Source organism: Metarhizium acridum (genome assembly GCF_019434415.1).
Source record: "Metarhizium acridum strain ARSEF 324 chromosome Unknown scaffold_234, whole genome shotgun sequence".
NCBI classification, from domain to species: domain Eukaryota; kingdom Fungi; phylum Ascomycota; class Sordariomycetes; order Hypocreales; family Clavicipitaceae; genus Metarhizium; species Metarhizium acridum.
Window position 1 is genome coordinate 31,650 of NW_027094021.1, and position 26,315 is coordinate 57,964.

The window sequence follows — 26,315 nt, forward strand, 5'->3', positions numbered from 1 at the left end:
AAGCGAGAATCATTCGGAGGTTCGCGAGACAATGAAGTTTGTGGAAGGTACTCTGCGTAAACCCAAACCCATTAGACTGGCAACCTTCAAGGAAGTTTGGCTTGCCAATGGCTTGGTCACTAGCCCAGAAGCCTCCATGCTTCGTTGAGGAATTCCAGTAGCCGGTGAAGTACTCATTGCCGTGCGATCCAATTTCTAAGCTCGTTCCATAGTGAATTCCGGTTTGTCAAGGATTTGATGGGTAATGTCCATCCTTTCAATAGCTCCTAGGGCAAGGTTATCGCGGTCTAATAGATTGCTATATACGTCGATGCTGCGTCCTTCAGCTACATTAGAATACGTCATGCTTTCGGCACGAGTATAGGTCTCTTCATGATAGTCCTTAGCATTAGCATTACTTCGTCGCTGAGGATAAGTCATGGTTCCAGCGTGAGTATTGGTCTCTCCACTTTTTCGTGACACCTGACGACATTTGAAAGGCGAAATCTCCACTTACATTGCGACTCTGTGTTGGGATTTCTTTCAAGTTTCGCAACCAATAAGTATCTCGTACAACTAACACGGAACTTTGGCATGGCAGAGCAGAGACCAAACCTGTTTCCTGACTAATATCCTGCCATAGGATAGAACAGAACATTAATCAAGACGGACCCAGTTCCCTTTCTCAAAAGAGTTCCTAAGCTGTGGCCACTTTAACCTAAGCACTCCCTGAGCTCCAGTGCGCTATCCTAGGCAGCTTATGAGCTAACCCGAGTAACTCCCGGAGTTTCCCTAAGCTTTTATAATATAAGTTATCAATTCGACTAGTGTGTCGAACGCATTGAAATGCATTCATGCTGTCCTGCGTGGTTAGTTACGGTTCCCTGGCCTAGGTACGGCCAAAATACAGTGTTACTAGATGCCCTCTGTCTAGCCCCCTTTTTTGCTTTTCTGTTGTGTAGCTACTTTTTGAACTTTATTACACTGGTGCTATCCCAAGGAATTAATTTCCGTGTGGAACTCGTAGAGCTAGAGTGCTTGAAACTGGCATCAATATATAGGATTTAAATTTTATTGTATTCTGTATTAAATAGGATGAGGACGAAAAGACTTGGGCAAAAGTTAGGTGCGGTTAGAAGCGGCGACGAAGCCCGTAACACCGAGATGACTACCATGTTGACAGGATTTTCCAAAGCTGAGCTCCTAATACGTGACCATTCTCTGACTTAGGTTGTATAACGGCCAACAACAGAGCCCTTGGGCCAACCAGGTCCATAAAATGAGCCGTTCGCTACAACATTTGTACCGTCTCCAAGGCGAAGAGCATACTTGGTATCGTTGGAGCACAAGCCGTATGCCTGAAGATTCGTGGGAGCGTTGGCAATATAGTGCATGTATCCTGCGAGAGACTATTTCAGCGCTGGCTTCTTGGGTATCCGCGGGACCTTGACGGGAATGGGACTTACTTTGACACTGGTAGCCTGCGTAGCAGCGCGGATGTTCAGGCCCAGCGCGGGACACCCACGACGCAGCTCCATAGTAGTAAATGTCAGACCCTCCGTTGATGTAGTTGCCAATGCCCATGCGGCAGGCTGGGTCAGAGTCATGGCACCGGGAGTAATCGGGGTCTCCCCAGCCCTTGGGATCGGACGTCCCTGGCCAAGGAAGCATCTGCTTTGCTGCATCGCCCTGCGCAGGATTGGCCTCGGTCCTGAGCATTGACAGGACGACATTGGAGGCCGATCGAAGATTCAGCTGATACTGCCACCAGTGCTCGGAGCCCAGGCCGTGAAACCAGGTGCCGTTGGTGGACTCGACCAAGACGCCGCCCTTTGCTGCAATGTTCACGCCGGCGAAGAAGTCCTCGGCGTTGCGGCTGGCTACCCAGTTCCACACGTTTTCGACGTAGACGGAGGATCCCCTGGCGAAATGCATGCCCAGGTAGGCCGCTTGGCACGGATGAGAGCCATCTGCGCAACGCCACGCCATGTCCGGGGCGCCTCGGAGTCCCCCAACGTTGACGATGGAGTTCCACATCGCCACGTCGCCTGGCTTCTTACCATGCGCGAGGAACTGAAGGATGATGGCACCCGGAGAGACTTCGGCAACCGTGAAGCGCATGTCCTGAATATGGATCGTGCCGAGGTCGCCCACCTTGCCGACTTGCACGACGGGCCTCGGGTTTTCCGCATCCAAGAAGCGGGTGCCCGCCCCGGAGATGGCTGGCCACGCCTCGCCGTAGATACGGGATCCAACCGGTATGACAAGCGTCGAAGAAATACGGTAGTCGCCAAAGGGGAAGTACGCAATCTTGTCCTCTTTGACGGCGTGTTGGAGGACCTTGGTAAGGGCTTCAACGTCATCCGTCGTGCCGTCTCCCCGGACGGTATACCCACCATTCTGTTTAGAGTCTTTGACGTTTATAAAATCCGACCAGGTGCTGAGTGCGTAATTTGGGGGCGGGTGTACAGGGATTCTGCCATGGGGGGCAGCTATTCGTGACCGTGCGATGGTCTTGTTAGTTGTCACGCCGTAGATGGGGTTGCGACCTACCGTGTTTCCATAGGAGAAGCTGTGGACATGGTCAACGGGGCCAAGGACAGTACGACCATTTATCTGTACGGTGTTCTCGAGCTCATATTCCGGGTCGCGTATTGTGTCCAAGTTGTCGAGGAGAAGAGAAGGCCGGTTCGTGTCGTTGCTTGCTTGCCCAGAGAGGAATGTGAGGCCAGAGTTGATGGACCTGCCGTCGACGATGCCAACAAAGGCGCTGCCGCTCGTGTGGTTGACACAGACGTCGACGTTTTCAAAAGTCGGAGCAAGCAGGGTGACGGCGCTGCCGTTTGAAACGCGCAGACCGACCGTGTTGCGGTAGAAGCTGATATTTTTCAAAAGCGCACTCTGGTGACCGTCGTGCCAGATTCCGTTCTAGACGGCATCACAGACGTTAGCGAGGTGCGTTTCTATGAGCACATGGAAATGACTGACTAGGCCATTTTCGATTCGGACATCACCCAGGCTGAGAATTGAGCCTACGCCCAGTCTGATGCCAGTGTGTCCGTCTTTACGGTCGGTCGACTGTGCCATCCTGATTTGGACGTTCTGAAGATGAGACCCTTGAGCGACTCCCCAGTAGAGCGCGGTGAGTTCCCTGGCTGCGCTTGATGTCAGCAGGTCCTGTCCACCTATTGTTGAGTTTGTCTTTGACGGGATATATTCTCTCACATCTATTCACGGCCGTTGTGTCGAGAATTACATTCTTCAAGGCCACTGTATTCGCCAGTTCGCCGGCGTTGGGCATGTAGCTGGGAGCCATGCCTGCACAACCACGCTTGGTTAGCTGCCTATCGCCCTTGCAGGAGTGTTACCTCGATCGAAAAAAAAGGGGGGGTTCAGCCACCGTTGAGAAGAACATCTTCTTTAAAGTCGGGGGTCGCGCGGATGACGGGAGGATCACGGGCGTCGCCCATGAGAATGGTGTCCGTGTTCATGACCAGAGTCTTTTTAAATGTGTAGTTCCCGGGGGGGACATAGACCACCTGCAATATCAAACATCAGCGCTGGGGCACTTCCACACGCTGTTCCCTGGTCATCACATACCCGTGGCATAGATGACACCCAATAGCCATGACGTTCTTGGGCCGCATTGCGGTTCAACCCGGCGGCATCATCGATGGCCTCTTGGATGGATTCTGCTTGGTTTTCTTTTGCGGATACAAAGACTTGGTACTCTTCCGGGTGGTCTACATATGGTGCAAACCCCTTCGCACGACCGTCATGGTCCATGACGGAATACCAGTGAGCGGAACGGGAAGGCAGCGTTGCGTTCTCGTATATCATACCACCTGGATAGGCGCCCATGGTGAACAGCGAGTTTGTCAGTCATGTCAATATGGAGCTGGAGTGGTTGTGGAGGGAGGGCCTTCTTTTGACGAGAGATGAAAAATAATAAGCGTTTTGCGGTTTGAGCTGCTACTTGTCTCAATAGTGCAATCCTTGGTGTGAGAAGGACGCGAGATAAAAAAAGTCTAATATCAATTAAGATTATACTAAGGAGCCGATATGATATCTGGTATGAATGGCGCCACCAGGGCGCTGTTGCGTTTTGACCACATTTGGCTTAGCGTTTATGCCAAGGGCAGTACTCGTTCAAGTCATTGAAATATGGATTGCCGATATTCACAAAATTCTACGACGCATCTATATTGTTTTTCTCGTCTTTCCACAGCAGCGACTCGAAACAAATCAAACGACGAGGCAATCTGTGCCGCGCCAACCGAGTTTGTTCTCGGCTCGGAATCTTTATGCCGGCATTACCCTCGGATGACGGTTCACCTTGTACATGTGGTACAAGCTTTATTACACCGCATTGGCGCCTACGGGACTTTATTCGGTCACATTTTCAGGCCGACGCGAGAAGAGTACACGTAGCTCTTCTTTGTACGTGTATTAACCCCGGCTTTCAATATAGTCGCACCCTTCATTTCCACCGAGAAAATCTCGCCGATACATTTGAGCTTTGTAGTACTTAAATGGCGTGAAACTAGCTTTTGATTAGTGAGGCGCTGGTGCGATGATCCGCGAGGAACTTGGATAATTATACGTATGTAAGTCTCGTTCCTTTTCCTCCGCCGCTGGCGCCGCCCTATGCTAATGCTCTTCTGCCATGAGTTTATAAATTTGATCTTCAGCGGCAATAAACCGGGAATAGTCCACTTCCAGTGTCTGAATTTGCTTGGTGCTCGGGAGCAGGGCGATTAGAATTCTAGCCATCCTTATTGGCTCGATACTCTTACCTGATCGGGCATCAGAAGGGGGCCCCAGCAAAAAACTGCAGTGGGGAAAATTGGAAAATTGGCTGGAGCAATCGAAGCCTCCGAGATGCAAGATACCACCAGTTGACATGTGCAAACTGGATACATGTGTATGTATCAAACTTGGGCCATGAGGCGCGGAACACGTCCGAGAAGGGGCGGGGTTGTGGTGTTTTCCGTGCCTACATCAATACTACCTAATGGTAGCTCAACACCTCGGGACACCAGCTCTCAACATTGCCAGTGCTACATATCTCAACCCGCCGTCAACAATTCTAGCCCGCACGCGAGTCAAGGCGGTCCAGGCTCCATACATTGCGGGCAACTCACAGTCTTGAGACTTTGCCGTCAAGGCAGCGTTCCAATGCCGCCCCTTTGAGTATCATGCCATCAATGCCCTCTGGGGTCGTCACCTCGACCCGCATCACCCTCGCCCTCCAAGCCAGACAAGCACGTCCAGCTCTCGCCCGCCACATATACACATCCGCCGCATTGCCCAGTCCCACCCCAACCCTCCCGGCGGCCAGTTCCACGTCGTCCAAGTCCAAATCAACCATGAGTTCCCAGCCCGTGGCAAGCCCCCTCACACAGTCGGCGACGTTTCTGGTCGTTTCGGCAACGGAATCGCCGGATGCCACGGCCACGATCCGCGCCGCGCTTTCATCCATTGGCGACATTACCAAAAACGTGGCCATCCGCCATCCCAGCTCCAATCTAAGCTGCGTGGTTGGCATCGGGAGCTCAATCTGGGATCGACTCACCGGCATCCCCAAGCCCAAGGAGCTGCACGCCTTCCCCGAGGTCCGCGGAGCCAAGCACACTGCCGTCTCGACCCCCGGAGACCTTCTGTTCCACATACGGGCCGAGAGGAGAGACGTCAGCTTCGAATTCGAGAACCAGCTGCTCATGAAGCTGGGGGGCTCGATAAAGGTGGAGGACGAGACCACCGGCTTCCGCTACTTTGACGCCCGGGATCTGTTAGGATTCGTCGACGGCACCGCGAATCCTGTCGGGTCAGATGTGACCGACGCTGTCTGTGTCGCCGAGGCAGATGACACGACTGCCGCCGGCGGAAGCTATATTGTGGTGCAAAAATACGTCCACGATATAGATGGCTGGCGCGGATTGCCAACTGAGCAGCAGGAGGCCATCATTGGCCGAACCAAACTTGACAACATGGAGCTAGACGACGCAGAACAGGGGCAGCAACAATCTCACAAGACGCTGGCGACAATCGAAGACGAGGACGGCAACGAGCATGACATTCTGCGAGACAACATGCCTTTTGGGTCGCCGGGGCACAAGGAGTTTGGGACATATTTCGTTGGGTATTCCAAGAAACTCTGGGTGATTGAAAAGATGATGGAGCGCATGTTTATTGGTAACCCGCCGGGGAAGCACGATCGCCTCTTGGATTTTTCGACGCCTCTAACGGGCACGACGTTCTACGCACCGCCCATCTCTGTACTGGAGAACCTTGATTGAAATTTTGGAGGGAGGCCAAGTAGTGTTGTGCGCCGAGGGTACATGTAGAAATCTATTTTCGTTTTACTACTTTTGGCGCTGAGCTTGATCAAGCGCCGTGGATTGTTGATAGTAAAGTATCCGGTGTCCATTCAGCCTGATACATTTTTCTAGAGTCGGTTGAACCCTGGCACAGTGAATGAAGTAGAGTCCTCTGCACACCATGTCGAGCCTCGCTGCTCATTGACCCAAGAACATGAGCCATGTTTAGGGCGTAGTCAGTTTTGGAGGCTCTAGCTGACTGCACAGCAAACGTTTGGAACAAACAACTGTAAAGGCCTTCTATCGAATTGTGCCAAAGGTCTATGTATCCGTGAAGATGCTTCTCCAGCGAGGCCACATCGCCCGAGTGGATGAGTTCAGGTTCACTGAACCTTCGGCTTGTGTTTGCATATGTGTTATTGTCCACAGAAGCTTGCAATATGACAGAGATGAAGAAAAGACAAGCCAGGCGTCTGTACTCTCCTTCTGGACAGTCTTCGACGCGGGAGTTTTTGGACTCGTGTTGCTGCATATCGGTTTGGATCAGGAAGACTGCCTCATGTATGCAGGTGCTGTTCGTCAAGCCATTCTTATTCGACGAACTGCTCATAAAGTTGCCTATATCTTGAACGAAAGATAGAAGCCAAAGGCACCGAATGCGATGGAGACTCATCCTGTCGTTCAAAATGGGGTGCAGTGCAGCCGACAAGGACGGGTTCGAGATCTCCTTGATTTGGTTGGATGTGTCAAACCATGATGGCTTGGCCATTAAACTTATACTACGAATGGTAGTTAGCAGTCTTGACTCCCAAGTTTCAAGCGAGAAACAAAAGCAGGGAACAAACAGTGAAGTGACCAATCCCAGTCGCCAGTTGCTCTGTAGAGCCGCAATGCCGCCTCTGGCGTCTACCATGCGCTGTAATCCGTCGCGATGGATCCTCCACTCTGCTTCGGTTCCCCAATATCGCTGTTTCACAGGGTGTGTCAGATACTGCTTTCCGACACTCAATCGACTGCTGGATACTGCGAACATCGTATGTCAGGAGCCGCAAAACGGCCGCAAAGACCTCGTCGCTCAGAGCGAGATGCTTGTCCTTCATCCAGACGGAGACGATTCTCATCGCCTCCGCCTTGAACTTTAATGCCTCTGCGGATGCTCGGAATCCTTGCTTTCGGGCAAGATGAGCAGCTGAATGGGCCATTATGGCATTGAACGATGCTGCATTCGACAAGTCTAGGGGTAGCCAGACGTCGCGCATTGGGTTAAAACTTCTCGGCAGGTCATTGAAAATCATGGTAGCGTAAGTGCTCAGCCCTATGACACAGGAGTCAGAATTAAAATTACCGGTGAAAAAAACAGCAATAATAGACTGTCAATACCCAGTAAGGATTTGAAACACTTACAATGGTGAAGGAGCCGGTGATGCTGGGCTGTTAATTTGACAGGAAACTTGTCAAACGGATCCAACCGACTGGACTCCAAGGCACGATTCATTCCAGACAGCGCCTGAGACTGGATGCTGCCGAAAGCAACGGACGGTTGCGTCGCCTTGGACGCCGGGCCCGAAGGGCTGCGCTTCGTACTTGATGGCGGACTGGAATTGCTAGGAGAGGTAGAGGATGACTGCGACCGCGACCGTAATGAAGCGACGCCAGCAACATGGCCAGACTCCTTTTGCCGCGGCCGGATAGGTAGGTGTGGCTCGTGTCCTGCTTCCTTTGCCTTCTTTTCGCTCAACTTGCGCCGCCGCTGTTTCCAATACTCGCGCATGGCATGACTGCGGACGCCATCTTGGCCTTGGCTGGTGACAAAGGTGAAGTTCGCGGTTTCCGTCCCAGACTGCTCGTAGTCCTCATTCTCCGGCTGGGTCATTTTCTCAAGGCGAGGCCGCGGGGAGGCCAAGCCTCGGTCAAAATGCGAGGGCAAATTCTACCAGGAATCCTACCAGGAAGCGTATCTGATTCCGAGAGACAAGAGGAGGGTGGGTAAATCGTCATCTGCGGGATCAAGTCGTCAACCGTCAATTGAGAGCCGAGGCAACTCCCAATCTGGACGCCATCGTGCATCAAGATTGTTGGAATGGAGAAATAACGTGCCACCCCACAACATCGTCAGCCCCCCATTTTCGTCACATCCACAACGACGCGATTAATGTAAGAGCCCTTTTTTTAACATTTAATAACTTTATTAAATTAAGCTCTTTTAACCTTAAATTTACATTATAGCTTTTATTAATATTACTTATAAGAATAGAATTAAAGCTATTATTAAAGACGTTAATTCTAGCCTTTTAAAGGTTTAAGTAGTTTAAGATTATAGCTTTTCTTAAATAACTCTTTATAATTAACTTTATAATTATTAACTAATTTGAGAGGTTAAGGTAAGCTCTTAATAATTATTATAAAGATAAAAGAAAGACCTAATAAATTAAATTCTATATAAGAAAGAAGCTAATAGGCTATTTAGCTATTATAACGTTTAAGCTATTATATAAGTTATTATAACTTAAGGTAATAATAATAACCTAATTAAAAAGTATTAAGTTAATTGCTTTCTTTAACGTAACTTAAAGGTTAAAATAAAGGTATTATAAGGTATTAAGTTTAAAAGAACCCTTAACGTAATAAAAGATTAAATATAAGCTTTTTATAATTTTCTTAATTATTTAATTAAGGTTTAATTAATTAAGTTAACTTAAATTTATAACTTTAATAAAACTAATATTATAAAAGAGAATTTTAAGGCTAATAAGGTTATTAAAAGTAGCTTTATTAAATATTTAATAAGAATAATAGAGTCTTCTTATAAGTAGGCTTTAATTCTTAAATATATAAGCGCTATAAGTTATTATATTAAGCCTATAATTATCTTAAAAGGCTTAAAGCTTTAAGGGTAATAGTTTTTTAATTATTTTTTATATTAAGCTTTTACCTATAGTAATTTTAATTAAACTAATACTTAAATTATAATAAAATAGTTTAAAGAGGTCTTTTATAACGGTGGCTTAGGTTCTAAGGCATAGTAGGTCTGTTTCTTAGGAAGTAAGTTAGGTTAAATGCTATAGAGTAGCTTTTTAAGTAGTATTATAATAAGGCTATTAAGAGTATAACTCTTAATAGTAAGACTATTACTTAAATTAATTAATAAAGATTTAAATTATTTAACTATAGAAATACCTTCTTCTTAAGTACTCGTTTATCTCTTTATTAAAATCCTAAATTAATTAGCTTAATTATTAATCTCTTTAAACCTTAATTAATTAGCTTAAGGTTTAGTTGGTTTACTTCTCTTTAGTTAATATATTTAAACATTAACCTCTTTAATCGCCTCTTAGGTTACGTAGCTAATTACGTGCCTTTATCTTCTTCTTATACCTACAGGTTATACCTATTTTAGCTAATGTAATCCTATCTCGTATCTTATATAGTATTATTTATAATATTATACCCCTTTTCTATTAGTTTTATTCTTAAGGCTATTAAAATAGGCTAGCTTAAGTGTTATACGTTTTCTTTCTTTTATTATTATATACTATTATATTAACTAATCGTATCTTAAAATAGCGGTTTAAAGCTTTCAGACCTCTAAATGTATTGTATTTTTTGTATTTTTTACTATACTGTATTGTATTGTATTGTAATGTAATATATTACAATACATTACAAGATTAGAATACCTATAAATGTATTATAAGGCTATAAAATATTTAATATTATAAATAAATGCTTATATAAGCATATTATGTATTAAAATAAAGCTAAAAATCACGTGATTTTGAATCTTTAAAAATTAACCTTAAAATGTGGATATTAAGCGAGATATTAAGCTTTAAAGTTATGTCTTAAAATAAAAAGTAAGTAAAGCGGGGCGAATTTTCAATTGCTTATAACTTCTTAATGTAGTAACTTATAATAGTAAAAAGTGGGGCATTTTAAAGAGCTGATCTAGCTCTTTTAAATGATATAAAATTTTTCCTTATAACCCTTATAATTAGCCTTATAATTTTAAGTTAAAAAAACAAGGGTCTTTTTTCCTTAAAATACATTTATAGGTATTTTACTAATGTAATGTAATGTATTTAAATACAATACACGAAAATACAATACAATACAAAATACAATACACAATACACTTGTATTTACTATATTCGTAAGAGCTCTGATTATAACCTTATCTATTAAAAAGAAATATCTTAAAGTTAAATTTAACGCTTTAAAGCCTATTAATTAAAAGGCTATTAAAAAAGACCTTAATTAAGCTTTTACTATTATCCCTAATATTATTAAAGCTAAAGTTAAAGCTAATTATATAATAGCTCTTTATAAAGAACGTTATAGCTATATAATTAAAGAAGATACCCTTGAAATTACAGGCATAAATTAGTCTAATATAAAATTTACGTTTTAGCTGTAAATAGCTAATATATGCCCTTTTCGTTGAAAAATGCCTTAATTTTAATGTGTTGTGATAGAGCCCTGGATATAACGAAAATGGGGGGCTGACGATGTTGTGGGGTGACACGTTAGCCGTTGCGACTTGCGGCTAAACCTAAACCAGCACTTGACACATTCTGCATCTCGTCATGCCAGAGTCACGGTTGGTAGCAAAAAATTGAACCCTTCATTCTCTTCTCATTCTAGAAGCACAGCCCCTCATCTTCTATTGATCGAAGATAGATGGCTTCATTCAGTTTCAGCTTATCCCGCCCCGCCGCGTCAGAGTATTTACATGCCTGCTGAGAGCGTGTACCCGCCGTCGACCACAACAATGTGCCCGTTGACATACTGATTGGCAGCCATGAACAAGACCGTCGATGCCATGTCCTCATCTTTACCGGGCCTAGCCGCCGGTATTTTACCTTCATACTTCTCTTTCGGCAATTGGCTTTTCTGAGCCTCGTCGCTCTCCCCGGCTGTCATTTCGCTGGGGAAAACGCCGGGCGCGATGCCATTCACCCGGATCTTCAGCCCTGCAGCTCCAATCTCTGCGGCCAACATACGAGTGACGTGGTTTGCTGCTGCCTTGGACGCGTTGTAGCTGAAGTGATGCTGGGAAGTCTTGACCAGACCTGAAATCGAGGTAATATTAATGACGGTGCCCGACCAGCCAGGGTGTCTCTCGCTGGACGCCTGGAGCAATGGCAAAAAGGCCGCCGTGGTGAAGTAGACGGCAGCCACGTTTGTCCTGTAGACGCCAGTCCAGTTGTCGAACTCGGACTGCTGAAACAACGAGTCTCGTAGCTCCGACGCCGACTTGGCCTCGGCCGTCTGGTGGTGGTCCGCTGCAATGCCGGCGTTGTTGACAAGGATGCACAGGCATTTCTCACGCGACTCTATCTCCTTGACGAGGGATTGTATGCTCTCCTTGGAGGACACATCTGCTTGGATTGCGATAACATTGTCGTTGTCGTGGCCGAAATGCTGCGACTTGGCAGTATCGAGCTTCTCCTTTGTTCGCCCTGTGATGTAGACCTTGGCGCCGTTTGCAGCAAGAGCTTGTGCAGCCATGAGCCCAATGCCCGAGCCGCCACCTATAATGGAATTTCATGTTGGCGAGAGGTCATCATGGTGAACGGGGGACAGTCTTTGTTTGGCTAACCTGTGACGAGGGCTACTCGGTCCTGAAGCTTGAAAAGCGTGTTGCTTGTCAAGGTATCCGTGCTTGCCATTTTGAAAAAGGTGTTGTGAGGTCTTGATTTTACGGGAAGAGCAAAGTGGAAATTTCTTGGTTTTATGCTCGGTGGAAGTAATAGCGCTGTGCGTCGGAAAATGGGCGGCATGCTCGTCGGGACTGGGCCTATTTATTCCCTTGCAGCAGAGTGCTTAGCTGAAGAGTCAAGTGAATCGAGGCAGGTAGTAAGTGTCATACGTATGCCATGAATGCTACATGACAACATCTCGCTGAATACTTTCTTTATAGTTGTCCTTGTTTTTTACTTCTTTCCTCTGAGGTGTTGAGCGCTGAGTGGCGGGAGGTATGGGGTTGCGCAAACATGGTGATGTCACCGCCACTCATCATGACGACAAGCAGTCGTGGTGCATATTTGCATCGGCTGCATCGAGCCGGAGGTTATCTCCCGAAACTTTACAAAAGTGGTATTGCGCGGCAAGACTGAGGTTTGGACGTGCCCGCATCAGCCACTCGCTACGGATTGCAAGACCAAAGTGGTCATCGCAAATGTTTGGACCAAAGACGTTGAATGAACAAAATGTTTCATTTTTTTAGCCCAAACACTTAGCTAGGCCGTTTTAGCGCTGTCTCTTCTCATTGAGACATTAGCTATTTGTGCGCCGTCCACTGGCTGCCGATAAGCCCGCTGACATTAACGCACATATGTCTAGATTCAAATATTTTCCGTGACCTCTTTGAATGCAAGTCGTCCTGTTAGTAGTGCTCGAAAATTCGTCGCCTTCAGCTGGTAGATACGAAGCATTTGCAACTACAACCGGCCCCCTGCACTTCCGGCTTGCAGCGTTAATTGCCTGACCAACCTTGCACACCTGTGCCGTCCTGGATATCAAACACAGCCTGGTTGTACAAACCAATAGAATAACTTGATAAAACAGACTTGGTTGATTCGGTAAGTAACACTGGTTTCTCAATATCTCAGGTCCTTCTATTATTAGGTAACTAGTTTACATGAAACCGTACCCAAAATATTGGCTTCTCCCACATCTCGTACATCCTAAGTCTCTTTTACAATCAAACTCCTGATTGGGAATCAACTCAATATCAAAGCGCCAGAGCAACTTGGCCAGATAGACTCTCATCTGGCGCCACGCATGCGCTTGACCAACGTACTGTCAATCACTTAAAATCCTGGATAACCCCAACCCTATGCCTCTACTTGCACAGAAGATAAAACACAAAATGCAATACCCGTGTACAGCTATATGTGTATATATTACGGGGCGTACTAGGGACTAAGAGTTATATACAATTATATAGCGACTTGAATGCTACTGGCTTCATTACAAGCTCTGATTCTCGTGCAGCCAACAGCACGCGGGCTCTGACAATCTGCCACTTGTCTGGAGATTGGGACGTTTAGCTGCTGTAAGTCGCCAGGATTTTGGAGTCCCGGCTGCTGAAGAGCTGAATATGCCAGGCGCTAGAAGCGGTCTAAAGGTGAGAGCCATCTGCACCGTTGCCCAGACGCCAATTATGATCTGGTTGTCTAGTTTACCAAAAGTTCAGTCAACATCTGCTTGCTTCTTGGGCACAGCTAGTACAACTCACGAATATCTGCACTAAATGCAAGACCGACTTTTATAAAGCCAATAATTCCAGCCCTTCTCGAACTGCTCAAAATGTTGAACCAGAGTGTTGAAATTTTAAACTTCAGGAGATACTAACAGCCCCCCAGAGCTTAAAGTAAGCGAAACCCTCCACTTACATGCTCGTTTTTCGGTTGGCTTGTAAGCCGCGAGGCATACAGATACCGAGGATTCCCATGGCAAAATCCATACATGAGTTGACTGGCTCGACACCAGCCAGGAACGCACCCGAACTGATACACCAGAGATTCCACTGGTAGCTTTGGGGTGCCCAGAACTTCTGTACCGGCCAGCACTCGCACGACGATATGCTCTACTGCCCTACTGGCCAGAAGTCTGGCGCACCTTGGCCAGAGTTTAAGAGCTTCTCTTGGCAAAGCAAAGGTATTGAGTAGGTTGTTCTAATTAGTTTTGCAGTAGCAATGCGACGCATGCTCATGCGATAAATGGAGAGGCACCTGCCAAAAATAAGCAGACACGGGGCTTATCTATACCGATGATGGAGGGAAGCTTTTATTCGTTGCACGGGGTTCTTCGACGAGTTTCTCTCGGCCGGGTATTAGTAGTGGCTTTGTCAACGGAATATAAGGAAGTATAGTTGCTATTCGATTAGAGCGCGTTCTTTTTCGTGATAGGCTTCCTGAATAATGACAATAACAGGGTTCTATTACATACAGTGATATAACCTGTAATTCCTGATAATAGTTACTTAGAAGTATACGTAGACAGTTTTCCGCTATGTGAGCCTTAATAAAATCTGAAACGTGTCTGGTTTCTTGTTCAAATTCATACAAGAAGCGAGGCAAGTATAAATACAGTCAATAGTTTTCTTCTTTATTTTCGCACCCCTCCCCCCCCCCCCCCCTTTTTTTTTTAGAATAGTCCTTATTTGTCAACGAGTGAGTTATTGGTCGGGCCTTTAAGCCTATAAGCATTTATTTCTCGCTATCCTCAGCCGATACTATTGGCATACAGTGTTATCAGAAGATGCAAATATCTGGCTTCTGCATCTACTGGCGTGTGACAAGGGCTCAAGGAGGGCTTGGAGCTAATAGCTCAATTCATCTAATAACAGTCTTTGCAAAGGTCCTTGGTTTTCCTCAAGGCCTTGAGGGACCAAAGGTGTCTATAAATACAAGAAGTCGGTGAGGGACTTTGCCCTAGGTCTCGTGACCGTAGCCCTTGTGTAACCAGCCATTTCCGTGTAACATGGCGGCCTCGAAAGGCCGAAGTTTGATCCAAAGAGTAGATTGTGGAGAATGTTTTTTATCAATATCCCATTTGGGTTTTAGTCGAATTCCCAGTCAAAGCGGATAGTCTCAATTAGCGAATTTCTTAGTTTTCGCATGTGGTTTGGCTGTAGCCCTATGCCCACCAAACAGAGCTTGAGTTACTACCGAATCGAGGTCAGAGATCTTGCGTAAACTGTCATGCTTGGGCGTTGCTCCCGGGGCGGCCTGAAACGAACAATCGAGTAAAGTTTCTATTTTCTATTCTCAAATTCGTCAAACGAGCTCTTTGTAGCATGTCGAGCAGGTTGAACATCGCTGCAACCCGGCCATCATTCTCGTTCTTGCCGTTCCTCAGTGCTTCATCGGACATTACGCTTGCCGCCCAGAGATGCCATTATAACTTCATTTTCCCCCGTTCTCATTCTAAGGCTCTTCACTATTGTGGATTTTGTAAAGAAACTTCATCTTCCAACGCCACCGCTCACAACCAGCCCTGTCTCCTCGTACATCGCCGGTATGTCATGCCTCTCGTCCACCCACTCCACTTACGTGTCTAGCTGCGCCGTACAAAGAAGAGACTCCTATTCGTCTAGGGCTTTGCCGGATCGCCGTACGTTCTTTGTCACATTCGCTAGTTTTCGGTTCACGACTATGCACGTTGAGACGTTGGCTCCTACTAGCGCAGTATGACAAGAGCTTAACCTCATTCAACTTATTGTAATATTGCACAAGTGGCCTTCAAAGATCGCTAAATCCTCTGGCGATTTTGATCGCGAGACATCAACGGGGTGCGGGTGTAATTTAGTTTCATACCCTAGAGCCCGTCCGTCTATCCGCGTCAACGGAAATACAAGGACCACACGCAGGTCAATCACCATCAGGTCTAGTCCTGGTTGATCGACTATGACCCTTAAAAAATCCCGCTCGACCGCTGGGTTCGATTTGCTGCTTGGCTTCTTCTGTGCTAGTGACAGTTTCTATGCCAGCATAATTCAATGAAGTTAGGAGCGAAGTGTTCTTAGACGATATCGCAGACCACGTAGCCAAGAATGGTGGAAAGACATATCCATCGGTAGCAGCTGTTCTCATATTCTGGCTCGCAGCAACTGTTCGTGTCAGTGACGGTAGTGGCTCCATGCGCAGAGTATATTGGAAGAATCTCTTTGACACGCCTCAGTCAATTCTGGGTTTTAGAGTTGAACTTGGTAGGGTGTAAAAACGGGTACCCTGGGCACCCGTGGATATCCAAGTTTTTCTTAGGTTATTTATGGGTTAGTAATAAACATATTTTGTAAGTATCTTGAAAAAATATAGATACTAACAAGTACTTATAATACTAACTAATTAATAATTTTTTATATTAAATAAAAAAGTAAAATTTCAATAAATACTTAATATCACTTAAAATAATTAATCAATAATTACAAATAATTTATTTTTCTTTATAAATATATTTAAGCTTTTTTTCTTACTTATATTTACTTAAAGCCCACGAATAAGCTATCTATACGACGTATTCGTGGACCTTTTACACGTTAAAACTTAGGCTCAGGGGAAGAAATACAGCCCGGATTACCAACGATAAAAAGTCTTTGGTGGTGCTCAATGTCGCTTCCATTACAATATCAACGTTCTGAATAACAGTAATCCACATGATGCAGAGTACGTTGCTCTTCAAGTATTGTTCTGGGTTTGTTAGATACGGAATAGTGTTCGACATGAAATCTGTCTAGATACGCCTTGGAGGTAATCAATGGTGACTCGACATAATGATCATGTGATGATAGCCCTTTGCCTGACCATCAAGGTCTGACCGGAGGGGACTCGCGGGACATTGGCAAACTTGACGGCCGCAGCCCATGACGACGCACCAATTGTTGAAGAATCTTGATTCCCGTTGCTGCCCACAAGAACCATGGGAGGCCTTAAACTAATAAGAGACAGCTTTACTCGCTGAGAAGTCGTGAAAATTCCAACCGACTTGACAGAGTAATTTTCCAGGTTTTGCATGGCACTGTGACCCTTGCATGTTCAGCTTTCTTGTGAGAGTGGGTCAAGTTGAACATTCATGTTAGTCAGCTGTGCATGATACCACGATTGGCAGAGTCGATGCCTGAATAGCTGGCACGCAGCAATATTCTCTCCTCGTCAGCCAATCGAGATGCTCACATATAAAAGTGTTGATCACTTGGCCAGCAGGCTAGAAGCTGGAAATGAGTATCACTCCTGGTGGGCCCAGCTTTCAAGAGCCAAAATCCTACAAGAGTCCAAATTCAAGATTTGCCACTGGGAATACCTGCCCGAGGACTGCTATTCTGGATCTTTCGGCTTGACTCGACGACCAAGTTGGACGCCACCCGTCATCAATACTAGGGCTACGAGTGTTTGGCAACAGCAGTATGAATGCATTGCTTTCACTGCATCATGCTCCCAAGTGGATCAAGTGGTTGATGACGGGTGAGCTCAGTGGACAGATGCTGTGCTATCACGGCACGTAAGTAACTGAAGTACCAGACGGTGTGCTCTGTCATTCGTGTATCTTTCACTCATGCGCGCGTAAATGGACAACTTGCCCCCGAGAACTGCTGACCCAGGTTATACAAGTTTCAGGCACAAGGGGGTCTTGCGTCAAAAGACCACGTCGGAAGACGCCCCGGTCAGCTGGATATGGATCAGTCATTGGCCCGCTGTGTCAATGGAAGTCTCTTGGGCAGTGGCCCAGCCAGTCGTCATTCTGACATCGATTCAACTGCCAGACTCGAACACGACTTGGCAGAAAGTCTCTACCACATTGGACAGTCTGTATTCAGAAATGACGACACTGGCGGCATCTTGCCATCCTAGCCGCCAAATATAAAATAGTCGAAACGGGTTGGAACTGGGTAAGCATCCAGAAAGCGTGATTCGAGACGCTGTGGGTACACAAGTAGCTAGATGCCCGAGACTTGATCTTTGCATTTTGGTTCAGAAAGTAGTGGTTGCCGAGGCGGATGTGACGACGAAAGGTTCCTAGACGTTGTGTCGAGGAAAAAGCAAAATACCAAGTCTTGAGATTCTATAGCATGCTACCTTAATAATAATCATACCTGTCATGACCAACTATTTTCAACTTTTGCATTATCGAGAACTTACTCCGTATACCAATCCCGGAACTCTGCCAGCACACTGGTGCCACTGGGCGACCCGTATGGGAACAGAGCCACGGAGGCTGGCGCAAATGGCGAGCGCCTCCCTTGAAAGCTTCATGACATCTCTAAGAGAACGCAAGCATTAAGAAGGAAGACAGCGTTTTCCAGCCCCAGCTGGTAGTCGTCAAAGAATAAGCCACGCCGAATTCACGCTTATAAATGCCACTTTTACCAAACTCCTTTGTTCTTCCACACCAATTCCTCTTCATACTCGGTCGACCTTCAGGCCGCATCTGCATCGGAAATAGTGCCAGAGTTGACTTGATCTCTTGCGGCCACGGCAGCATATATCAGACAGATAGCTTGGGCGTCTGGGAGGGACAGGCGAGCTTCTTGGCTTTGGAGTAACCTATTTGCCTCCTGCAAGAAGCTTTCTGCCAGCACTTCACGTACTGTGGTATCTAGATACTTTTTGGGGGAGAGAAACTAGAACACGGCTCAGTCTAGTGCAAATTGAAGCGGCAGCGGCAGTGCTTTGACAACTGACTTACACACTGTTGCGCACAGATGGCGTTGACCAGCAGTGGCGAGCAGGATGTTGCAGCGGCCACGTCTCCTAGTTTCATTTCGTTCAGAAATGTGACACGCGGTATTGGAGGAAAAACATATAAGTAGTCGAACGTGAAGTACTGCGAGATGAGCTCCGATACTACTTCGTCACTTGCGACGACGGACCACGGCAGAGCTCGCACCTCAAACAGAGCATTGGTCGCAGATTCAATACCCGTGTCATCAGACACGTCGGTTGGGGCGGGCGACTCGTTGTATTCCAGGGTCAAGAAGTCATTTCGATCGAACGATTGCAGGGCGTCGATGGGGTTGTGGTTGTCACTGGCCCTGATGTGTTGGAACACCTTGAATGCCTCGTCCTCGGACGATGCGCAGATATATCCGTAAAGACGTTTCAACTGGTGAACCGCCTTACTCAGCTGCGCGGCTTCCTTCTCCAATGCACTGTATTTCTTTTTCAGCGCCGCGGCACGGGATTCGCCAACATCTGCATCGTATTGGCAGGTTGCGCCGTTTCGCACGCAGCGGTTGCAGTTTGGTCTTTCGCCATCGCACTGTCCATTAGTTGTCGGTTGACGAATATTATGACAGCCTGCGTTTAGGATGACATACTTTTGCCTTTTTCCGCCGGCACCTCTCGCAAGCAATGGGGTTTACGACACAGGTAGGCAGCGATGATGCACTCCCAGTACTATTATTTCTCGACCGTCCGCCCAAGTTGTTGGACTTGGCCGTACCCGGCAGTAGTCTTTGGTATCTGGACCTCATGACTTTCTGCACCAGGACGAAACAGTGATGCCAGAAACGGGTGAAATTCTCCGATGGTGGTTGCTTCGAGTGGTTCAGGACGAGCGCGAGCCCCTGCAATGGAGCAGTCCAGAGGGCTTTGAGGGGGGTTAGTGTCAGCGCCGACCTGAAAGATGAGGTGATCTATCCCGGGTTTCAGCTGATTATGAAGACCATCAGACTTGTGGAATATGATTCTCGAGAGCAAGCAATCACATTGCACCGACAATTTGTGTCACGATGCCAACCCAGGTGCAAGAACGGAGAGCAACAGGGCTCGACGCTGGTTGGTTCAGGAGGTCGGAGAGGTGGCCGACCCTGCCAGCCAATAGATAGGCAGGAATCGTCACCCGCGGGCCATGGGCTTGGGCGTGCAGGCGTGACAACTCCATGTCGACGCTTCATTGCTTCAATGTCCATACCGGAGGCCCCCCCCCCCCCCGCACAGTGTCCGCTATGCCGGGTCTCGACTCTCGAGCATGGCCATTTGAGAAGAAGAACAAAAAGAAGAAATTATGTCTCTCTACTGAACCCTGTTGGCCATCCATGTCAGAAGCAAGCTGAGCTTCGTTCAAGAGAGCATCCATGGGGGCCCTCGACGCTTCGTGGCTTTTGAGTTGGCCATATCCGCATTTTTGTCCGGATATGATTCGATAACAGTCCCCGAGAATCAGGACGGAACAAAGACAATGACTTATCGTGGGCAAGCCAACGACGCCATCCTGGCGGGCAAGGTGGTGACTGATTCAAGACAACGTTGAACGGCCAGGGTCGAGATAGCCCAACGAAAGCCGTGTGACAGCGGGTAAATGCCCACATCGTTCCCGGCCGCCATGTTTCCATTTTCCGGTTCTCCATACTCCGTATTCTTTTGAGATTTCGGGGGAATGACGGCAGCCAGCAATCCGCAGGAATTCAGCTCGACGAGGGGAGCGCCGATCGCAAGCCTTTGATTGGTACTGATGCATGCCGCAGGGAGAACGGATACATTGATATCTCGAAGCGGGAGACTGAAAAGATGAACAGGTAGTGGGGTCAAGATGGTCTTGATCAAACCCCATTGGGCTGGTAAGATGTATCGTCTGTATGTCTGTATTCAACGCCAAACTGCTAACCCAGAAGAGAGTAGTACGCCCGCGTTGTGTACGCTTGCTCTGCGTCGGTGGCAGGAAGGCTCAGCTGAGATTGGTCAGGGGGATCAAAACACCGCAACAGGTGGATGATGGCTTTTGGTCTGACGCCAACGGCGCCCGAGACACGGAAAAACACATTAGCACGTACGTAGCTAGGATTATTCCGTACGCCTTATAAGTTGACCCCGGAGAGCCCACATGTCTGTGAAGGTACCCAGGTATCTGAGCGTGTGGTACTTTTCCAGACATCTTCTGACATTTCCAGATTTCGCCGCGTGTGCGTGGTGGTGCTCCTCCAATCTACAAACAGCCTCACCGGACCGGCGAACAAACCGAATAAAGTCTCACACTCTTTCTTATTCTGTTTGAAACCTCTCGATGATGGGAATTTCTTATTGGAACTACCTACACCGATGCTCTGTATTGTAATGAGCTGTACGCCGAGCCCGGTGACGATGGCAGGGTTGATCGCAAAAACTCCTGATCTGATATACGTCGCGATCACCTTCGTTATTTCTTCATACAGTTAGTTTCACCCTTTTGTATTGTTTATGACTCAGTGATATCAACGTACGCCGCAATTTTTACAGGCGCAGTTTTGGCCACAGCTACAGGAACTAGGACCACTGCAGTTGCAGGTCGAGCCGCAGTCGCAAGCCATTGTATGTCGATTTGAAAGTATAAATAAATATGAGTACAATTAAAGTGTGTATATTCTTAATCTCATATATTTTTTCCACATTGAGGACCCTGGCGAACCTGAGTCTTATAGCCGGCGCACTTCGCCACTGCCAGGACTATCGTGACGTAATAAGGCGCGCCGTCGACGTTTACATGTTAATGGCCACACGGTGGCGTCATGACCCGATGATAATCACATCCTCTCAAAATACAGATGCCACACATCGAGAAGAAGGCGGCTTGCGTTGTCTTTGTACGGTTTGGTGAAGTTCCCACAGTGGATCAGACTCCTTTTATGATTTATGAAATGGGCTGTGCAACGTCAAATATCCTCTCCAAATGTCGAGAAATAGTAAACCAATCATACCTTCATTTAGAAAGCGCACGTATAAATCATTTTCTGAGCCCGGATCAACGGCCAAGAATTATGAGACTTTCCCTAAAGCGTCGTCGCGAACCTGTTTGAGCTGTTGCCACAGGTCTTCGAACAAAGTTGCCAAAAATACCTCGGATCTACTGTTCAACTTTGTCACAGAACACGTAGTGTCCGTATTTACGAGGCACAAGATGACATCATTGTACCGCCGCCAGGTCCAGAGAAAGCTATGATCAAGTTTTGGCAACAGCATTACGTAGACAGTTGTGACATCACCGCAACCACGCTGCCGCTTGCAGTTGTCGAATGTTCAAAACGCAGCAGGATATAAAAGGCATACGACCTGCCAGAATATATCGCCCTCGATAATCTCGCTTACCACTAGTAAGCTCACCACCAGTTCTTCGAAATAGGATTGCAATAGTCATCACTGCCACCACCATGTGCCCGATTGGCCGGAAAAGTCACAAGAGCCAGCCCGAGTACGTTGCTGCGGGCGAAAAGCCGGTCGGATTTCAACCCAATGCGATGGGAACTCAAGGCCAGACACCAATCGGAAGCGACCTGCCTGGACCGGCACCGCATACAGCCGGGCCGCATCGACACGATATACTCAACAAACTAGACCCGACCGTCGACAGTCGTTCTGGAGGAGCGCAAATTCTCGGGCCGGGGGTAGGCGCATCCAGAGGGGCAAACGCACCCTCACATGGGCAAGGCCCGACAAATACGGCCGCTCCGGGCATGAATGCATCAGGGAACACGGCGCACACGGCCCCTCCGCCTGGTGTTTCGGCCACAGCGCCGATTCAGAATGTACCAGGGGGCACGTATGGGCCTCACTCCTCACGGCTTGCAAATGCTCTTGATCCTCGCGTTGACTCGGACTTGGACAGCAGCGGTGCGGCCTACACCCATTACCGACAAGGCGGTGATGTTCCTACCGCAAACACACAGGGCGAGATGTATGGAGCACAGCAAACGCGACCTGTCAATACGTATGACTCGAGAGGAGACCTTGATCCCAACCTCAGAGGTGCTGCCGCTGCTCAAGGACAGAACCCGAGGGCAGTTCATGTCGGCGGCACACAGCCTGGACCTGCGCCTAATACCGCGGGGCCTCATCGAACGGATTTCATGAATAAACTCGATCCAAAATTGGACAGCAAGCGGGTGATTTAAGAGGAAAGAGTATGACGGAAGTTGTGTCTTAGCTTGATGAAAAAGTTGCAACATTATTCTTTAGTTCAGCATACCCAGAATGTTTTTGATTGTTGTACCAGATTTTGCAAGATAAAGTCCATGAAGTGACCATGATGCTAATCAACAAACCTATAAAGTGAGTTATGAGTCCCAAAACGAGCTATTTCTCGTTTTTTAAGGACAGAAGAGGTGAGAAGAATTAAACTAATATAAGGTATTGTTCTCCAGCTTTATCGGAGGTGGGCAGCCATGGGGCCCAGGTGTTTCCTCAACCTACTCTGTAAGATAAATTATAGTAGGTTGCCAATAATAGGCCTCCTATGTGGCATTCCGCTATAAAACCGAAAAGGGGCTCGGGGACACAAACGTGCTGCTAAGAAAGGATGTTGGAGAAATACCGCACGGTATGCAGAGGGTTAACGACACAGTATATCACGATGGAAGCTATAAATGGGATTGATCAGTCAAATAGTCCTGAATTGAAGCTATCTAGCTCGAAAATTGAGGGCCTTCTGTAGATATCGGAAGTTCACCAATCGAAGGTCCGGCTTCAATAGGGCCGTGGCGTGAGCCTTCACGAGGCTTTTGGTGGCTTCATTCGGCGATACTGTACAATAGCAGCCTTTTTCCGTTGACACGGTAAATACCGTTAGCGTGACCACGTCCAATTTTTGGTATTCCATCGTGTGTGACAAGAACCAATTATGAAGAGGATACAGGGCGACGCCCCCATCCACAAGTATACGAGCCACTCATTAGAGGCAACCTCTTAACTTTATCTATGAGTGTTCTTATTAGGCGAGGTCAGAGTCAACCGAGAGAGGAAATCTCTGCTGTTATAAAACCGGAATCACGACGCTTTGCACTGCCGCTTTTAACCACACCAAAAGAGGCGGTCCATAAGTGAATAGCCGTATAACTTCAAGCAAACATGTGCGACCAATTCGAAGGCATCTTCAAATGTGGCCACCGGTCATTTTACTGTGTTAACCTTTGTAAAGAGTCTGTTGTCGCCCAGAATTATGACGGCCGGAGGCCCTGTTTCGGACCATCAGAAAAGCACAGGAAAATAATGAGGCCCGAGCTATGTTAGGACTGCGCGTGGCGGCGAGCTGAAGCTAACTTGCTGATGAGGAGGTCTGAATGGCAAGAAAACACCCTGTGAACTGTGCGGAACACCTCAGCAGGCGACCGATGAGACCTCGCCCATGGCCTCGTCTAGGGGTCCTATGTCCTGTTGTAGCCCCCAACAGAAATTCAGCGGTTCGGGAAGAAAAGGTACCTGTTCGGTTGTCGCTGCCCAGGTAGGCGTCTCGGGTGACGGTAAACCCACTCACACCTTCTCAATAGATCCTCGGCGAGAGGTCAAAACGCCGTCAGCACCTAGCTGAAGGGACGATGCTACACCACATTCTACACTTTCTGAAGTTCGATATCTTTCAATGGAACCAGAAGAGGAGCTCATTAAGCTCTTGGAGGAGTCATTCCTCCCCGAGGATGTTGAGGATAATTGTCATGGGGTAACGGCCTGAGGCGATGAGGCCACGAAACCAGGCCGTGATAGAGTTAGTTGCAAAGGCAAGCTTCAGCTTTGACAACAACGAATACAGTAATTGGGGAGCCTGCAACCTACCTGACCTGCCTGACCTACGTGACTGTGAGTTGAGTGTATCCGTTACAGACGCCTTAGCGCGGAGACACAGCGGCCGGGATAAGGTCTCTATCTTTTCCGTTATTTCAACTTCTCCTTATACGTAACATGCAACCCGAGGGTTGCTACGATACTGCACGCCAGGCGGCTCTAAACACGATGCGACTTGTTTCGTACACTTGGTCAACTCCCTTGGCTGACACCAAGCAAGGTAGCCTATTAGCAAGGTGACAATTCAATTATGGTATTTAATTTGCCAGCCCTTTACTAATACTCATATGAAATAAGTTATCAAATTCCAAACAAATTGCCCTTTGAGAGTCTAAGCTATGAAACCTCTCTAAGCCAGCATGGCCTTAAGAACCTTGACCTGCTCCAGGACGCGTGCCCGACTAGTACCACCCTTGACTGATCTCATCTCGACGCTTCTCTCGTAGTCAAACGTGTGCGAAACATCCTCCCCAAACCGGCTATCAATAGCCTGTAGTTGCTCCAGTGAGAGTTCGTTCATCGGGATACCTAGCTCCTCGCTCTTAGCCACACATCGCCCAGAGATATGGTGCGTCTCACGAAAGGGTACACCCTTTCGTACGAGATAATCAGCAAGATCAGTAGCCAGCATAAATGGATCGAGGGCAGCCCTCATCCGCTCTGGTTTAACAGTAAGGGTATTGAGGATACCGTTTGCGATCTGAAGGCTATCAGAGATAGTCTTCACATGATCTAACATAGGTTCCCAACTTTCCTGCAAGTCCTTTTGATATGTGCTGGGTAGGCCCTTCTGGGTACACATAAGGCCAGCCATATGGCCAAACGCTCGACCAGCTTTTCCTCGCAAGAGTTCTGCGCCATCTGGGTTCTTCTTATTCGGCATTAAAGAGCTTCCAGTACAATAAGCATCAGCAATGGAAATAAAGCCGAACTCTGTAGAGGAATAGAGAATAAGATCCTCGGCCCATCGAGAAATATGTTGCATGAACATACTACCCCATTGTAGAAATTCAGTGACAAAATCTCTGTCACTAACAGCATTCATGGAGTTCCATATGAGGCCTGTAAAGCCTAGCTCCTCAGCCATCATATCGCGATCGATATTAAAGCCGTTGCCAGCGAGAGCACCACAACCAAGTGGGCTCCTATTCACACGCTTTGAAGTCTCGCGCAGCCGCTCAAGATCGCTCGCAAAGAAAAAGCCATATGACAACAGATGCTGCGACCACAAAACCGGCATAGCACGCTGGAGATGGGTATATCCAGGCATGATAATGCCGCTATTAAGGTCAGGAGGGTCACTAGATTTGGAGGATAATCAGACTCACCACTCGGCCTCAGCGCGGCCGGCAATAACCTCAATGAAGGCAACTAGGTGGCTCTCAATCTCCTGGATCTGGTTGCGAAGCCACAGACGCATATCACAGACAACCTGCTCATTGCGACTGCGACCCGTATGTAGTTTGCCAGCGATGTCCTTGCCAATAATCTCACCGAGCCGACGCTCATTGGCAGTATGAATATCTTCATCATTGGGCATGATAACAAAGGCATCTGCCTCCCACTCCTTCTGAACCTCCCGGAGACCTCTCTCAATTTCAGTGAACTCGTTGTTGGATATGATGCCAGACTTAGCGTTTGCGCGTGCAAACGCAATACTGCCAAGGATATCTTCCTTATACAGGAGCTTGTCGTACACAATACTCGCATTGTATTTGAGCATGAGGGGATCAAGGCCGCCTGTCATGGAGGTCAGCACATTGCACTTGAACTTCCATCAAGAACCAACCTGTGAAGCGTCCACCCCAAAGCATGTTTTCTGCAGGTTTCTTTCCAGATGCCATGATGTGCTGACTGCGTTCTTATCTGCAAGGGTTGAGTTCAATAATTCAAAAGAATTAGTTGGCATCTACTCCGCATCGTGGTCAATTTTTGCCTGATAACCCAAGAAGAGAGGAGCTCCGTGTGGGCAGGTCACGTGGGGTCG

The 26,315-nt window shown here is 47.4% G+C and overlaps 7 protein-coding genes across 7 annotated transcripts; 2 read left to right on the forward strand and 5 right to left on the reverse strand.

Annotated features, from left to right (window-relative positions):
• Positions 1-1,072: 1,072 nt before the first annotated feature.
• J3458_011608 (uncharacterized protein) lies at positions 1,073-3,960 on the reverse strand. Its single transcript, XM_066119896.1, has 6 exons — positions 3,580-3,960; positions 3,380-3,518; positions 3,205-3,297; positions 2,968-3,134; positions 1,446-2,907; positions 1,073-1,378 (listed from the first exon to the last, which is right to left on the reverse strand). Exons 1-6 carry the CDS (start codon positions 3,838-3,840, stop codon positions 1,206-1,208), a joined length of 2,295 nt encoding a protein of 764 aa, XP_065975014.1. The 5' UTR covers positions 3,841-3,960; the 3' UTR covers positions 1,073-1,205.
• Positions 3,961-4,927: 967 nt separating this feature from the next.
• On the forward strand, positions 4,928-7,063 carry J3458_011609 (uncharacterized protein). Its single transcript, XM_007814089.2, has one exon. It carries the CDS (start codon positions 5,178-5,180, stop codon positions 6,276-6,278), a length of 1,101 nt encoding a protein of 366 aa, XP_007812280.1. The 5' UTR covers positions 4,928-5,177; the 3' UTR covers positions 6,279-7,063.
• J3458_011610 (uncharacterized protein) lies at positions 6,367-8,172 on the reverse strand (the record flags this gene model as incomplete). Its single annotated transcript, XM_007814088.2, has 4 exons — positions 6,367-7,078; positions 7,145-7,266; positions 7,331-7,614; positions 7,704-8,172. 4 exons carry the CDS (start codon positions 8,170-8,172, stop codon positions 6,367-6,369), a joined length of 1,587 nt encoding a protein of 528 aa, XP_007812279.2.
• Positions 8,173-10,659: 2,487 nt separating this feature from the next.
• Positions 10,660-12,201, reverse strand: J3458_011611 (uncharacterized protein). The gene is made up of 2 exons (XM_007814087.2): positions 11,899-12,201; positions 10,660-11,830 (listed from the first exon to the last, which is right to left on the reverse strand). The coding sequence occupies exons 1-2, from the start codon at positions 12,077-12,079 to the stop codon at positions 11,025-11,027; spliced, it is 987 nt and encodes a 328-aa protein (XP_007812278.2). The 5' UTR covers positions 12,080-12,201; the 3' UTR covers positions 10,660-11,024.
• A 6,018-nt stretch (positions 12,202-18,219) lies between these two features.
• J3458_011612 (uncharacterized protein) lies at positions 18,220-19,275 on the reverse strand (the record flags this gene model as incomplete). The annotated part of the gene is made up of 3 exons (XM_007816270.2): positions 18,220-18,423; positions 18,489-19,061; positions 19,120-19,275. 3 exons carry the CDS (start codon positions 19,273-19,275, stop codon positions 18,220-18,222), a joined length of 933 nt encoding a protein of 310 aa, XP_007814461.2.
• Positions 19,276-21,924: 2,649 nt separating this feature from the next.
• Positions 21,925-22,665, forward strand: J3458_011613 (uncharacterized protein; the record flags this gene model as incomplete). Its single annotated transcript, XM_007816271.2, has 1 exon — positions 21,925-22,665. One exon carries the CDS (start codon positions 21,925-21,927, stop codon positions 22,663-22,665), a length of 741 nt encoding a protein of 246 aa, XP_007814462.2.
• Positions 22,666-24,583: 1,918 nt separating this feature from the next.
• Positions 24,584-26,227, reverse strand: J3458_011614 (uncharacterized protein). Its single transcript, XM_007816272.2, has 3 exons — positions 26,118-26,227; positions 25,657-26,068; positions 24,584-25,608 (listed from the first exon to the last, which is right to left on the reverse strand). The coding sequence occupies exons 1-3, from the start codon at positions 26,170-26,172 to the stop codon at positions 24,678-24,680; spliced, it is 1,398 nt and encodes a 465-aa protein (XP_007814463.1). The 5' UTR covers positions 26,173-26,227; the 3' UTR covers positions 24,584-24,677.
• Between the last annotated feature and the right edge of the window lie 88 nt (positions 26,228-26,315).